Source organism: Paralichthys olivaceus, chromosome 15 (assembly GCF_024713975.1).
Source record: "Paralichthys olivaceus isolate ysfri-2021 chromosome 15, ASM2471397v2, whole genome shotgun sequence".
NCBI lineage: Eukaryota > Metazoa > Chordata > Actinopteri > Pleuronectiformes > Paralichthyidae > Paralichthys > Paralichthys olivaceus.
The window spans coordinates 1,229,538-1,242,306 of NC_091107.1; the positions used below are offsets into that span (position 1 = coordinate 1,229,538).

Consider the following 12,769-nt stretch of genomic DNA (forward strand, 5'->3'; position numbering starts at 1 on the left):
CACTTTGAAACAGAGAGAAACTGAACTTCCATCAAAGTTCATTTAAGAGCAGAGTTTGTGATTCAGGCTCCGAACGCAGAGGACATCCGATATCACTGACGGAGCGGAGGCCTCATGTCTCAGCGTGTGACCTCACTGTCCCGATGATGACGACCCTTGTAGTGAGTCACAGAGACACCACACGTCAACCGATCTGTTGTCAGCAGACTCACATTTTGCCACATGGGAAACTTCAGCTTCAGTGTTCGCCGTCAGAGGCCCGACGTTTGTTTTGGGACCTTTGGGCCAAATCTGCTGTTTAACAAGCGGAAACCTTCGTCCAGTCTGGTTCCATCAGCTCCGTTTGCTCTGGAACTCACCTGATTACTCGTTCAGAGAGATGACGGAGTCCGACTATCGCCTGGATCGTCTCTGCTGAACTAACGTCAGCCATTGAAAGATCATCAAACTTTTTTAACCAGTTGCTTAAAACTATTATGTTGGTAAATAAATAAAATGGATTCATTTACTGAGAAACCAAATGGAAAAAACAATCATACACATTTGATCATTATCAGCAAAGAAAGAAGAGTCACATCGACAATTTAATTTTTTTATGTCTGAAAAACTTTAAAGTACAAATGTACTTTTTCTTCTTCTGTGGATTATTGGAGACTTCATCAGTTTTAGGACTTAACGCTTTAATAGTAAATAACGTTGAACATTCAATGATTTAATTATTTGGAGTAAACTTTTTAAAGAGGGCAGATCCAGGAATTCAAGCATTTTTTCCACTTTCTTCATTTTTACCAATTTCCCAGAAAACACTTCATGGATATTTGTAATTTTTTTTTTAAAATCAAACATATTCAGGTGACGAACATCAGAGAGTTCACAGTTTGAATCTGATTTAAATGGTTGAACTGTTGCATCATGGTTAATTCGCTCAGTGATTCCAGCTGTGACGTCGTCAGGTTCAGATTCGTCTCACCTGTTCGAGCTGCTCTATAAAATCTGCTGGATCCTGTCGCTCAGTTTCTCCTCATGGGTTCGTTGTAATCTGAGCTCTGTGTTTAGTTGTTTAAAAGAAACGTATCTTTGGTTGTGACTCAGGCGAAGTGACTTTCATGACTTCAGAGAAGACGAGTTTAAAATGAGAGAAGTTGTTTGAACCTGTAGAAATCTAAACTCTGTGTTTGTGCTTTTTCACTAACACGAAGTTTTAAATGTAGTTTTTCTCTTGTTTTCTGCTCCGAAGTCTCTAAATCTGTGTTTTCGTGTGTTTCTCTTGATCGAGTACAAAAGTTCCTCAGATCCACGTTTAACTTTACAAATGTTTTTCGACTTCGATCCTGGAGACGAAGGAAACTGCAGCCTGGACACTTTTTTTTCTTTTTCACTCTCTGGTGATGAAGTTGTGTTTCTGTCCACAAGAAACTGTTTCCTCACTGAAACCAGAGATTTGTACAAATGACTGTGAGACTCTGCTGGTTCAGGTCTGGTCTTCCTCTCGCTGCTTCTCATCCATCAGCTCTCGTCTCCTCCTCATCCTCATCTCTTCTCCTCCTCACGTACTTTGAGCCCAGAGCACATCATCCCTCCTCAGTCTCCAGACTCACACGTCCCTCTCAACATTTCCACCACAGATAAATGTTGAGTGTTTCCAGACACAGGTTGAATTAAAAGATTTGTTTACACATTTGATCTGAATCTACATTTTCCTCATTCGGTTCTGAAGCTGATTCAGAAGATTCACTCACAACTAGACTTCACTTTTTTTAAGATCTAAAATTCAAATCACAGATTTTTCCTGTGAAATCTGTGAAAATCTTGTTATTGGAAGTGAAAGAGGAAAAAAAAAAGAGTCATGAATCGTTTAGCGTCATTTCTTTATTGCAGACTTTTTTCAGTTTTGCTTGTTTACATGTCAAAACTCAGTCCGGCAACTGTGCGCAGAATAATGTGAGTACAGGAGGTGAGTTTGCAGCCGGGGCGCCGCCGCCGCCGCCGCAGCTCCACGTGTCTTGTTCAAGTTCGATGACCTTGATTGTCACAAAACGGTCTTGTCCAGACTTTTTATTCTCATCTCTGTGATCCGTCTGTTTGGGGGTGGGGTGTGGGGGGGGGGAGGAGAGACCTCGTCCCTTCTCACACGGCAACACAAACATTAAGAGACAAACGTCCGTCAGCGGGAGGTTCCAGACTCGAGTGCTTCAAACGTCTGTTCATCAAATCAGGAAATAAACTGTGACAACAGACGTCAAATTAGAAGTTTCATGTTTCAAAATATACAACTTTATCCTCCTTCCTGCCGTTTGTGGACACAACCTGTCTGTTTACATATTTTTAATTCATTCATGATTATTTTTATTTACAACAGTAAAGTATTGCCCCTTCTCATCAGACGGGTTCATATATACTCACTTTGCTACTAAGGTTTTAGTGTCGTTGTACTTGAATTGCATCATTTCCCAATTTGAAACAGGTGAACTGCCCTTGAATGGGAAATCACACACCTCAGCTAAATGCACTGATGTCAGAACTAAAGTGCTTCATGAGATTTTATCCCCAGTGAGAGCTGCCATTGCCATGGTAACCCGACGACGGGATACGATGACGGAGCGTCAGAGCCTCGCTGAAGGAAACTAACTGAAGGAGGGATTTCGAGAATAAAAAAAAAAAAACAACAGAAGACAGAAGTCGTTATTACGGGACGAGTGAAACACACGTGAGATAAACGTGTTCGTGAGGAAAGTCACGATATTTCTAGAAAAAGAAACTTTTCTTTCTAAAAAAAAAAAAGTTTCGCTCCTGGATTCAAAGTCGTGAACCAACTTAAATATTATTTACGACCATAAAGATTTTGATTTCATTCTCAAACATTCAGACTCGTAACTGTCGACATCTCAGGATTTAGTTTTCTTCAGCGCGGCTCTGATGCTCCGTCCGAGGAGACAAACGAGGCTTAATGGAAAAACAACATAAGAGAAAGACGTCTCCAGTTAGTGGAGGTTTAGTGAAAGACGCTCACGGTCCGAGGACGTGTTGATCTCCGAGTTCAGTGTCCTGGAATATGTAGTGCGTGGGAATGTGGTTCTCAGCGAGCGCGCTCCGCCGTGCAGCTTCGCAGAGAAGCTTCGTGACGCGTCGTCAACTTCTCCGCCTTCGCTCACTCAACGAGATCCGGGCAGACGCTGACTTCTACTAAATGACGGAGGTGGAAGAAGGTCCACCGGCCTCTGAGGTGGATTTTTGAGGGTAACGTCCGTGGTCAGCTCTGAGTGGAAGCGCGTGAAGCCGGGGCTGTGGCCTAGCTGCTGCCGCCGCCGCCGCCGCCGCCGCCGCCGCCGCCGCCTGGAGCTTTGAGGCAGTCCTCTGTCACGCCCTGAGACGCCAGCTCAGAGAGAACATTGTCCAGATAGTTGGGGTCAGGGAAGCCGTGGCCCGACAAGTTGGACATCATCTCCGTCTTGTGGTGGATCCCGTTCCACACCACGGTGTCCGGCTCCCCGGTGGTGCTGGATGTGCCCACGGTGAAGATGAGGCGCCGCATCCACGCCATCTTCAGCAGCTCCAGCACCTTTTCAACATGGAGACGAGGAGCAGACGTTAGCGATGATGAGACTTAAACTTCTTTTACGTATTCATCGGAATAAAAGTAAATAATTCATCACGGAAACAACGTTTACAGCGAGCAGGAAATAATAAATCCCGCGTCTTGTTTCTCTTGTTTCTAGATTTAATCTCCGCTGTGAGAAGAGTTAGTTTTGTACCTTCCGGCCTTTGTCGTTGTCGGGGATGAAACAGAAGCGAGGGAAGCCTCTGCAGGTGAACGGCTGACCGGGGTTAGGATGCTCTGGTCCCTGGAGGAGGAGGAGGAGGAAAGAAACAAACAAACTGATAAATGAATGGAAAAGTTATAAAGTTTAATAGTTCACATCAGTTGGAACCATAAAAATAATCTAATAACTGTGGCATCTGCAGATCGTTAGCAGCGGAGCAACAGCTCGATACAAACCAGGTTGGAGTTCCTGAGACTTGAGATCAGTGGAACTGATGCTGCAGTTTGTCTTCAATTGTGGTTTCAGCAGGACTCACAGAGAAATGAAGGTTTTCCCAGAAGAACGTAATAAAGAAGGACGTCACTTTGAGACACAAAGAGACGGAGGAGACGACTCTACACAAACTGATTCTGGACATCGGTCTGTTCAAATGGAAGAAGCCCTGCTGCTGCTGCTGCGGAAATGAAATTCCTGTCGCTGAAGATAATCTACAGATTCACGAGAAAACATTCACATCAACACGTTTAAAGTCTCGCTGGCTGAATTCACTCGGCTCCGTGATGTTCAGCAGAGAGCAGCTGCCTCCTCCTTGTGGGTGACACGTTGAACTGTGTGAGAACCGCAGCTTTTATCAAAACGCACACGATGCTTTAGAGTTTGCAGCTCTGCAAAGAAGATAAATGATTTCTGTGGATGTGTTTAAATCACGGGTCGGTATTTGGGACCCGGTGCTCAGACATGAGTTGTATCGCAGGGTGCAGCGGTACCTGTATGCCAGGAGGTATGCTGTAGATAATCTGGATGGTGCCACAGTCTGGGTGTCCGGGCAGCGACTGTGCGATGCTGTAAATTTCCATCTTGCCTTTGGGCTGCGTGCCGGTCTTCTCTCCGTAGATTGTCTTGCACGAGGGACACTGCAGGCTGCCGTCCTGGAGGGAAACACAGATCAGATACGTATTGATCAGCTTGTTTCTCCATTCCCTCACTACGCACAGTACTTCATGTATGTTTGTACAACACGTGTACAACACGTGTTACACTTGTTTTGTTTGAACTTTTCCATGTTAGACTTTGATAAAATGGAATATTCATCACATTCTAAAGCTTTGATCTGCTCCTGAAAGCAGCTTTGAACTTATCACACAGACAAGACAGTGGTGTCAATCTCCTCGTCCTCCTCTCAGCAGGGATGAGACAAGTCCTCCATCATCATCATCATTTATCTTTGACCTTTGTCCACATAATTAAAGACACGAGCGGCTGAGTTTGGCACCTTAGTTCCATTGTTGTACATGGCCAGCATGCAGAGCATGTGCAGCGTGTGTCCACATTTGATGAATTTGCCCACGGTGTCTGGAAGGACGTTCTGGCCGCCGTCATCGGAGGCCGTTGTCTCGTAGCCGGACGGATTGGACAGTTGATCCATGCAGATGATGCAGTCCTGAAGGGGACACGAGGAAGTGTTGTGTTTAGTGTCTCATTCACTAAATGAAAATGCTGGAATATTTAGATTTGAACTTTAAACTTTAACACATGAGCTTTAAAATTACAATAATCTGTGGCGTTCAACATTTACCTCGTCTGGCACTCCGGCCACCACCTCCATGTAACGCTGAATCACGTCCTCGGGTCTCTGAGCCGAGGCTGGAAGAGGCACAAAGCAGGAGAGACGGAAGTAAGAACCAGCTGAGGCAGGAAAGATACGATACCAAGTTCTACTTCTGAAGAAACCACAGAACCAGACTGAGGACACCAAATCATTTTCTTCCTGATATCAAACACTGTTGTAAAACATTTGTCACAAACTTTATGATGAATATTAACATTAAAACATAAACTGTGGAGCCGAAGAGTCGTTCTGAATGAATGAAAAGACAACGAACCACAGTGTTAATGAAAAATGACAATGAGCAGCCTGAGGGACGGACACACGGACACAAGGACACACGGACGAGTGACGTCGAGTCTGTTTAGGGAACAAACTTCCAAACGTTTTCTAATTCTACGTCTGACGTGTGGACGTGTCAAACAGTGGGGGTGGAGGACGTCCAGCTGCAAATCAGTGAATTGTCCTGCAGCAGAAGCAAATGATCGTCCACACAGTGATTCGTTTCTATACAGATGAGTCGAAAATCAAAGTCAAATCTAACATCAAGTCTTGAAAACTAGATGATAGATCTCCAGGGGTTCATCCTACTAACAATCATAATTAAACTTAATTTAAGTTGGGTTTGGATCTATTGACGTATCCTGATCAGAAGCCGTTCCACTCATTTATTCCAGTTTTCTATCAGTTTGTTATTCCGCTGTTTCTCCTGCAGACACGTAGTGAAAATAATCCTGTCACTCATGACAGATTTTTTAAATATTCTAATGATTGGGGCGCCCGCTCGCTGAGCTGGTGGCACACGGAGGTTTGAATCCTCCTGCAGCAGCTGCAGGTTTGGTTCCAGCCCTTTGCTGTATGTCATTCTCCAACTCTACTCATTTTACACCTGCACTGTCTTCTCAATAATGAAATACAAATAAAATGTATATTATATATATATATATATATATATATGTTCTACTGTTACTGTTCAGTCTAAAGCAGCGTTTGCATGAATCCACATTTGTCAGAGTCCCAGCTCCTGTTTTCTTTTACGACGATCAGGGAGAAAAGTTCTCACTGAGACCTGTGACTGTGGACGTGCAGGGCTTCATGGTGGGTGAGCAGCTGATACTGACGGCAGCAACTGGACTGAAACTAAAGGGGGGGGGGCAGCAGAGAGATTGGTGCTAGTTTTCAGACAGTCTGATTTTAAAAAGCTGGTGTCAAATCATTGGAGAATCTATTCTTCCTCCCTCGTCGCTGCACAAACAGCAGCTTGTTTTTGTAACTATAGACGAGAGTGGAGCAGTGTGAACGCAGCCCGTGGACACCTGGAGACAAACGAAGGTGAGTTGATGCAGGATGAAATGTTCCTCAAAGCCTGTGGTAATGAAGTGGACCAACAGAGGACGGTGGAGAGGACACGTGGAGGAAGGGCCGGTGGCGTGGGTAGCTACCTCTCCTGTGCTGCCTCTTTGCTCTCCTAACTGAACTGCTGCTGCTGCTGCTGCTGTGGGGCTTGCTGGGTCTGCTGGCTGGGGGGAGGAGAGGAGGAGGAAGAGAGAAAGGAGCAGGTTGCTGCTGCTGAAGCTGAAGCTGATGCTGCTGCTGATGCTGCTGATGCTGCTGCTGCTGCTGATGCTGCTGCTGCTGAGGGAGGGGGGCATTGGTGAAGTGCACGCCAAGTCCCACTGCTGACATCAAAATGGAGGCCATGCCTGGAGCAGGGTAGGGTGGGGTGGGTCGGGTTTGAGTGGGGGGGGGAGGTGAGGGTTGAGAGCAAGTGGAGATATGCAGGAGCAGAAAGAAACAAATCAAAGGTATGAGAAATGTAGCGGCAGCTGATGCTTCCACTGCGACCGCCACACACACGCACACACACACGCATCAAAACCTTTCAACATGAATCCACTTGTGTTTTCTATTCGACAGTTTATTTGTTGAGTGTGAAGCTGATTTTGAAAGAAGGACCAATGTTTCACAACGAGACATCGACCGCTCTCCTCTCCGTCCTGGGAGGAGGACCCCAGAGGGTTCTGTGCTCAGATAGCAAATGGCATTCAAACCCACATTGATTGGTATTAAGGGGCCCAAAGTTTCCAATTACACCACCAGACTTTGAAACAAGGCGGGTCGGGTCCACGGAGCGCCTGACCTCACCGTCTGCAGCCTCAGCAGGAATCCAGACTCATCAAACCGGGCTTCATCAACTGTCCAGTTCTGTCGAGCTGGCGTCACTGACGCCGACATGTTGTCGTCGTCCGTCCACCACAAGGTTTGACGTGTTTTTCCGTTCTGAGGAGATTTCTGCTCAGCCGGTTGTGAAAAGTGGTTTTCTGAGTTATCTCAGTAGTTTTGTCAGCTCTGAACAGTCCGAGCATTCTTCTCTGACCTCAAATCAACGAGACGTTTCCGTCCACAGAGCTGCTGCTCGCTGGATGTTTTTTTTATACGACCCTGAGTTAAAACTCTGCACATCAGCAGTTTCAGAAACACTCCGACCAACAATCACTCCACCGTCCAAACCCCATTTTCCTCAATACTCATATATTTGATGTGAACATCAATTGAAGCTATTGACCTACATCTGTGTGATGCTACACACGGCTGCCACACGATTGGCTGATTGGATAAATGCATGAGTGAGCAGGGGTACACGTGTCCCTGGTCAAATGTATATTGATGAATATGTGGACACGGATCAGTTTCAAATCGCTGTTCAATAATATCAGAATTAAATTCATAGACTGGAAATAAAGCTGAACGATAGATCTCGATAGTGAAGCCAAAAATTCTCTATCGCCCCCTAGAGGCCCGCTGCAGTATCAGTCACAAGATACAGGTTTCACACTCACTCCTGCGAAGATGAACGCAGGTGATTTCTTCAAACCACGCAGTTGGTGATCGGTACCTGTCGTCTCATTTTTAATATATGATATTCACTGACGTCACTGATCATCATTCAAATTATCCATCTAGACTCAAATGATCTGGACGAGTAGACTCACACTATAAGGATGTATGGTTTAAGTTATGAGTAACAGTAGATGTGTTCTGTTCTTTAGCCTTGAGGCGTCAGTCAAAAACCGGGGAGGTGGAGCTGTGGGACGACTTGTCTTTCAGCGGGAAGACAGAAAGCTGAAGTCAATCATCCTTCGCATTCAGGACTGAATGTTTTGTACAACACGAGGAAACCTGAGTCGGCTCTCAATAAAAGATGAGACTGTGCGGAGGCTGTTTTCGTATATACTGGAATAACAAATTATATTATGTTCTTTCCTGCCGAATGGAAGTGTCTCTGATGGTTTCAACAATAAAAGCAACATCATGCGCTCCACGCCACCACAACTCTTTTTGGTTCTATGCTTTTTAAGTTTGCTTAATATTTATCAACTTAACGTTATTCCTAAACAGACTGACACCCACACGACAAATGCAGAGGGGCGGCACATAAAGAGATTAAAATTATACTGAATAAGAAAAACCTGTAACGCGCTCAGAGGTGCGGTGCAGAACAGACTGAGGAGAGGGAACTGAGAGGATGAGGCTCGTTTACCTGCCAGGGCCGAGCTGACGCTGGTGGATCCGTTCAGCTGCACAGAGATGGAGGGAACGCTGCGGGACAGGAAACAAAGACAGCGACGTTCAGTCAGTGAAAACGGAAACAATCCAGACGGAAACAAAAGAATATAAAGAAGCCTTAAAAAGTTTAGGTACACACACATCAGGAACAGCTTTGGCATCAGATCAAGATGATAAAATAAAACCTGTAATCTCCCTCCACATCAGTGTTCACTCTGTATCAGTTCATGAACATGAAAACTGGATGTTTCACTCGTCAGTCAAACTAGAGGACGTGAAACAATAGAGGGAAACGTGTCCCTGATAATGAGGCTCTCCTGACCTCAGTCAACCTGCTGAATAAAGGAAGTGGTGGGACGAATGTCTGGAGCCTTAATGCACTAGACAAGCTGCAGCAGTAACTACATTAAGGTAAATATGTTATATTAATATAACACAACTTAAACCCACGTACAGAGGAAGAAAAGCCACTATTCAAAATGAAGCTTTTCCTTTATTCTGACGTTAAAGTACATTTGTTTAAAAATCAAAAGCTGAAACATCTCATTGAGGATTCCGAGCGTTGCCTCAGTTCTATGTAGAAACACCTTAGGCAGCAATCACAGCCTCCAGTGTTTTTGTCTCTACAAGATTTGCACCCCTGGATTTGGGCAGTTCATCTCCTGGCAGATCCTCTCCAGCTCTGTCATGTTGGATGGGAACTGACATCTTCAGGTCTCTCTGCAAAGTCGATGTTGGGTTAAATCTGGGCTTTAGCTGGGCCACTAATGACAGTCAGAGACTTGTCCCGCAGCCTCTCCAGCGTTATCTCGGCTTTATGCTTCGGGTCGCTGTCGAGCCGAGAGGTGAAGTGTCGCCCCGGCCTCGGGTTGAGTGCAGTCTGGGGCAGGATTTCTTTAAGGACCTCTCATTCTCTCATCCTTCCATCCTCAACTCAGACCAGTCTCTCTGTCCCTGCTGCTGAGAACCTACTCTCTCTATTTAACATGATGCTGCCTACAACATGCTAATATTACGAAAAAATTAATGATACAATACAATTCTTTAATGATATATTGTGATCCATAAAATATTTAATAATTTTAAACTTTTCATATTTCTGGAGGAGCAGACTGAACTGCACACATTAGCCTTCAGCAGATTCTCTCGTACACACACACAAACAGGAACCCTAACCTGGATGACCATCATGTCTTCGGGGAGATTCACGGCATATTGGATTGTAACGACCACCCCTCTATACAGGGAGTTGGTGCTTCTACCATTAGGTAGAGGACAGTTCCTGCTCGTAGGACTCAAACATAAAAACTCTCCTTTATCTGTACGGCAATTAATATGGAACATTTGCCAGTTATGCCACTAGCGCACTTTGTTCTTGTACACTGGATTTGACTCATCTTTGTATTTTATGTGGTGATGCTGTGTTGCATTAATTATAAGAATAATAATTAATGTTGTGTTTATGATGGTTTGTAATTTCCCTTTGGACAGGATAATAAATTTGACTTGACCTGAAACCGTGTCCAATAACTTCAGTCTGCCACAGATGGATCAAGATCCCAACACGTGACAACGAAGGTTGACGTGGGAGAAAATTAGAGCCAAGAGAAACTGAGTGCACAGTCATCATAACACGTGAGTTAGAAATGTGTGTTTGAAAGAAGTTTTCGAAGTGAGGAACGGAAGAGACAGAAGGCAGCAGATGACAGAGAGTCGCACTAACTGAGCCAAAACAAACATCCCACCACAGCACAGGGCTGCAGCTACGTTTTTTTTGAAATTCCTGTTGTACAAGATCGATCAAAGTGGAGACAGACAGGAAAGACAAAGAGGAAGGAGAGGGAAGGGTGGAGAGGGGCCCGCACATCCCCACACAGCTGAATGAGCCGGAGTAACACATCATGGCTGTTGTGATACTGTAACATAACTATATCACGCTACAAGCCGAGTCACAGTCACACATACAGAAGATACTGACCTTAACCCATTTGCACTGGCGGAGCTGGTCAGAAGCGGCGCAGAAAGTTGACTTCCAGAGGGTGGTGGAGGCCAGGGGCTGCCCCAAGACATCGCCCCAACGGAGAGGGGTCTCCTTGGGTATGGCGAGTAGACAGATGTGGGGTGAGTCGCCACAGCCCTCCCTGTCCCTTGGAGGCTGGGCCTGTTCAGACTCCCCGAAGAGAAGGAGTGTCGTGAACGGCTGGGCATGGGTCCCGTGCTGCTGTGGCTCAAACACTGCTGGCAAGAACACGGGCCCGAGGGGATGGCCGGGGGGCCGTTGGAGGCCAGCGGGTATGGGAGGTTACACTGACGTTGCACCTGCCGCCTGAACCCTGTGGCTTTGTTCACCTGGGCCAGAGAGGTGAGATCCACGATGTAATTATATCCATGAGGCCCCAGGTCTGCGGTGCCTTGGCGCGCCTGATAGCTGTGCTCCAAAAGGATGGAGGTTCGAGTCTCGTACGGAGTCCACCCTCCTTCGTCGTTGGCCCATTCCCAGTAAACACCACTGCCGAGGCCTGAGGACTGAGCGAACAGGGACCGACGTACCGACCGAGTCTTTCCTGGAAATGAAAAGAAAACCATCAATGAAGTGAAACTTTGGTTTTCTGTGGTTGTTGTTGTTGTGACGTGCTGAATAAATAAGACTTCACTTTAACACAAGCTCATCCTTCATGACAGCAGTCTGTGTTTTGGTTAATGATGATGATGTTGTTGTGTGGTTTAGTTATATTAAGTGATATTTCTTCAGCACTGTGTTAAAGCAGAGGACTGGAACTGCTACACGCGTTAGCTGCTAAGATTTACAAGCTGTTTACCCTCATTTAAAGAAGCTAGCAGGAATCAGCTGGGCTAAACCAAAACAACATGCTAATGTCATGTGTGTGCTGCGTTCTAACGATGTCATGTGAACATGTTGGTGAACCACACGTGAAGCTGAGGGTTGTTAGCGTTGGTACGAACACACAACTGCATTGTGTACCTGGCTAACGTGAGCTAGCAGCTATGTAAACACATATCAAAACAACAGCGCCTCTGAGCTAATGCTAAGTAGCTAGCGTCCCAGCTAGCAGGGCCCGGAGAGATTAAATCATTAAAACAGGGTTTGTGACAGAAAGTGAGATGTGTGATAAATCCCTGAATGTCTCACCCGTGTCCTGGCGGAACTGCTTCAAGCTCGGGATGTCGATGAGATAAGGCGACAGGCTGGGGTCTGATTGTCCGAGGCAGATGCTCGTGGAGCCGGGTCCCGCTCCTCTGTGGCCCCGCGGCGACAGGCACCGCTCGATGTGGGCGCTCACCTGGCCGCTGTACGGCCGCCAGAAGCCCAGGTCGTCCTGCCACTCCCACACCGCGATCATGGGCTGGGACTGTCCCGCGGAGCCGGAGGGCGTAGCGGACACGGAGGGCCCGTTCCTGGAGCCGTTCACCCGGGCACAGGAGCCAGACACGATCGCCATGTTCGCCAGGCTAAAGCTAAAGCTAACAACAACTGGCTCCGGTTAGCAACCGATTGCGGCCGCGACGACGGGAACAGAGGGTCCGCCGGCCCGGGCTAACTCGGCTCGTTGAAACGCTGCATCGTGAACGAGCTAACACGTTTTTAAAGAAGCTCCGAGGTTAGAACCCGGAAACAAACGGGCCGGAGAAACATCCAGGGGCATGTTGACGGAGCTGGTGCGTTCACTGGACTTAGCTCTATGTGGCTAATGTTAGCTTAGTGACAGCCCCCTTCATCCCCTCATGCTGCCTTCACGGGCCGTCCGGAAATACTGACACTGTGGGAGCCAATAACAGATGGGAACTTTGTTTAAGAAATCAAATGCATTCTACT

General features: G+C 46.4%; 1 protein-coding gene across 2 annotated transcripts; it reads right to left on the reverse strand.

Moving 5' to 3' along the window:
• Positions 1-1,851: 1,851 nt before the first annotated feature.
• dtx2 (deltex 2, E3 ubiquitin ligase) lies at positions 1,852-12,686 on the reverse strand. 2 transcript variants are annotated; one of them, XM_069539656.1, is made up of 9 exons: positions 12,086-12,686; positions 10,913-11,498; positions 8,909-8,967; positions 6,810-7,070; positions 5,338-5,405; positions 5,035-5,202; positions 4,529-4,690; positions 3,753-3,842; positions 1,852-3,559 (listed from the first exon to the last, which is right to left on the reverse strand). In XM_069539656.1, exons 1-9 carry the CDS (start codon positions 12,393-12,395, stop codon positions 3,290-3,292), a joined length of 1,974 nt encoding a protein of 657 aa, XP_069395757.1. In that variant the 5' UTR covers positions 12,396-12,686; the 3' UTR covers positions 1,852-3,289. The 2 variants fall into 2 exon arrangements, with proteins under 2 accessions (XP_069395757.1, XP_069395758.1); XM_069539657.1 differs by lacking the exon at positions 6,810-7,070.
• Between the last annotated feature and the right edge of the window lie 83 nt (positions 12,687-12,769).

What these genes read in the sequence shown, in the direction of transcription:
- dtx2 (XM_069539656.1), bottom strand. Translation starts at nt 12,395, where the DNA reads ATGGCGATCGTGTCTGGCTCCTGTGCCCGGGTGAACGGCTCCAGGAAC. An exon ending in AAAGAGGCAGCACAGGAGAG is followed by an intron (nt 5,406 to 6,809) that starts GTAGCTACCCAC and finishes TGCCTCTTCCAG; the next exon opens with CCTCGGCTCAGAGACCCGAG. An exon ending in TGGCCGGAGTGCCAGACGAG is followed by an intron (nt 5,203 to 5,337) that starts GTAAATGTTGAA and finishes TGTCCCCTTCAG; the next exon opens with GACTGCATCATCTGCATGGA.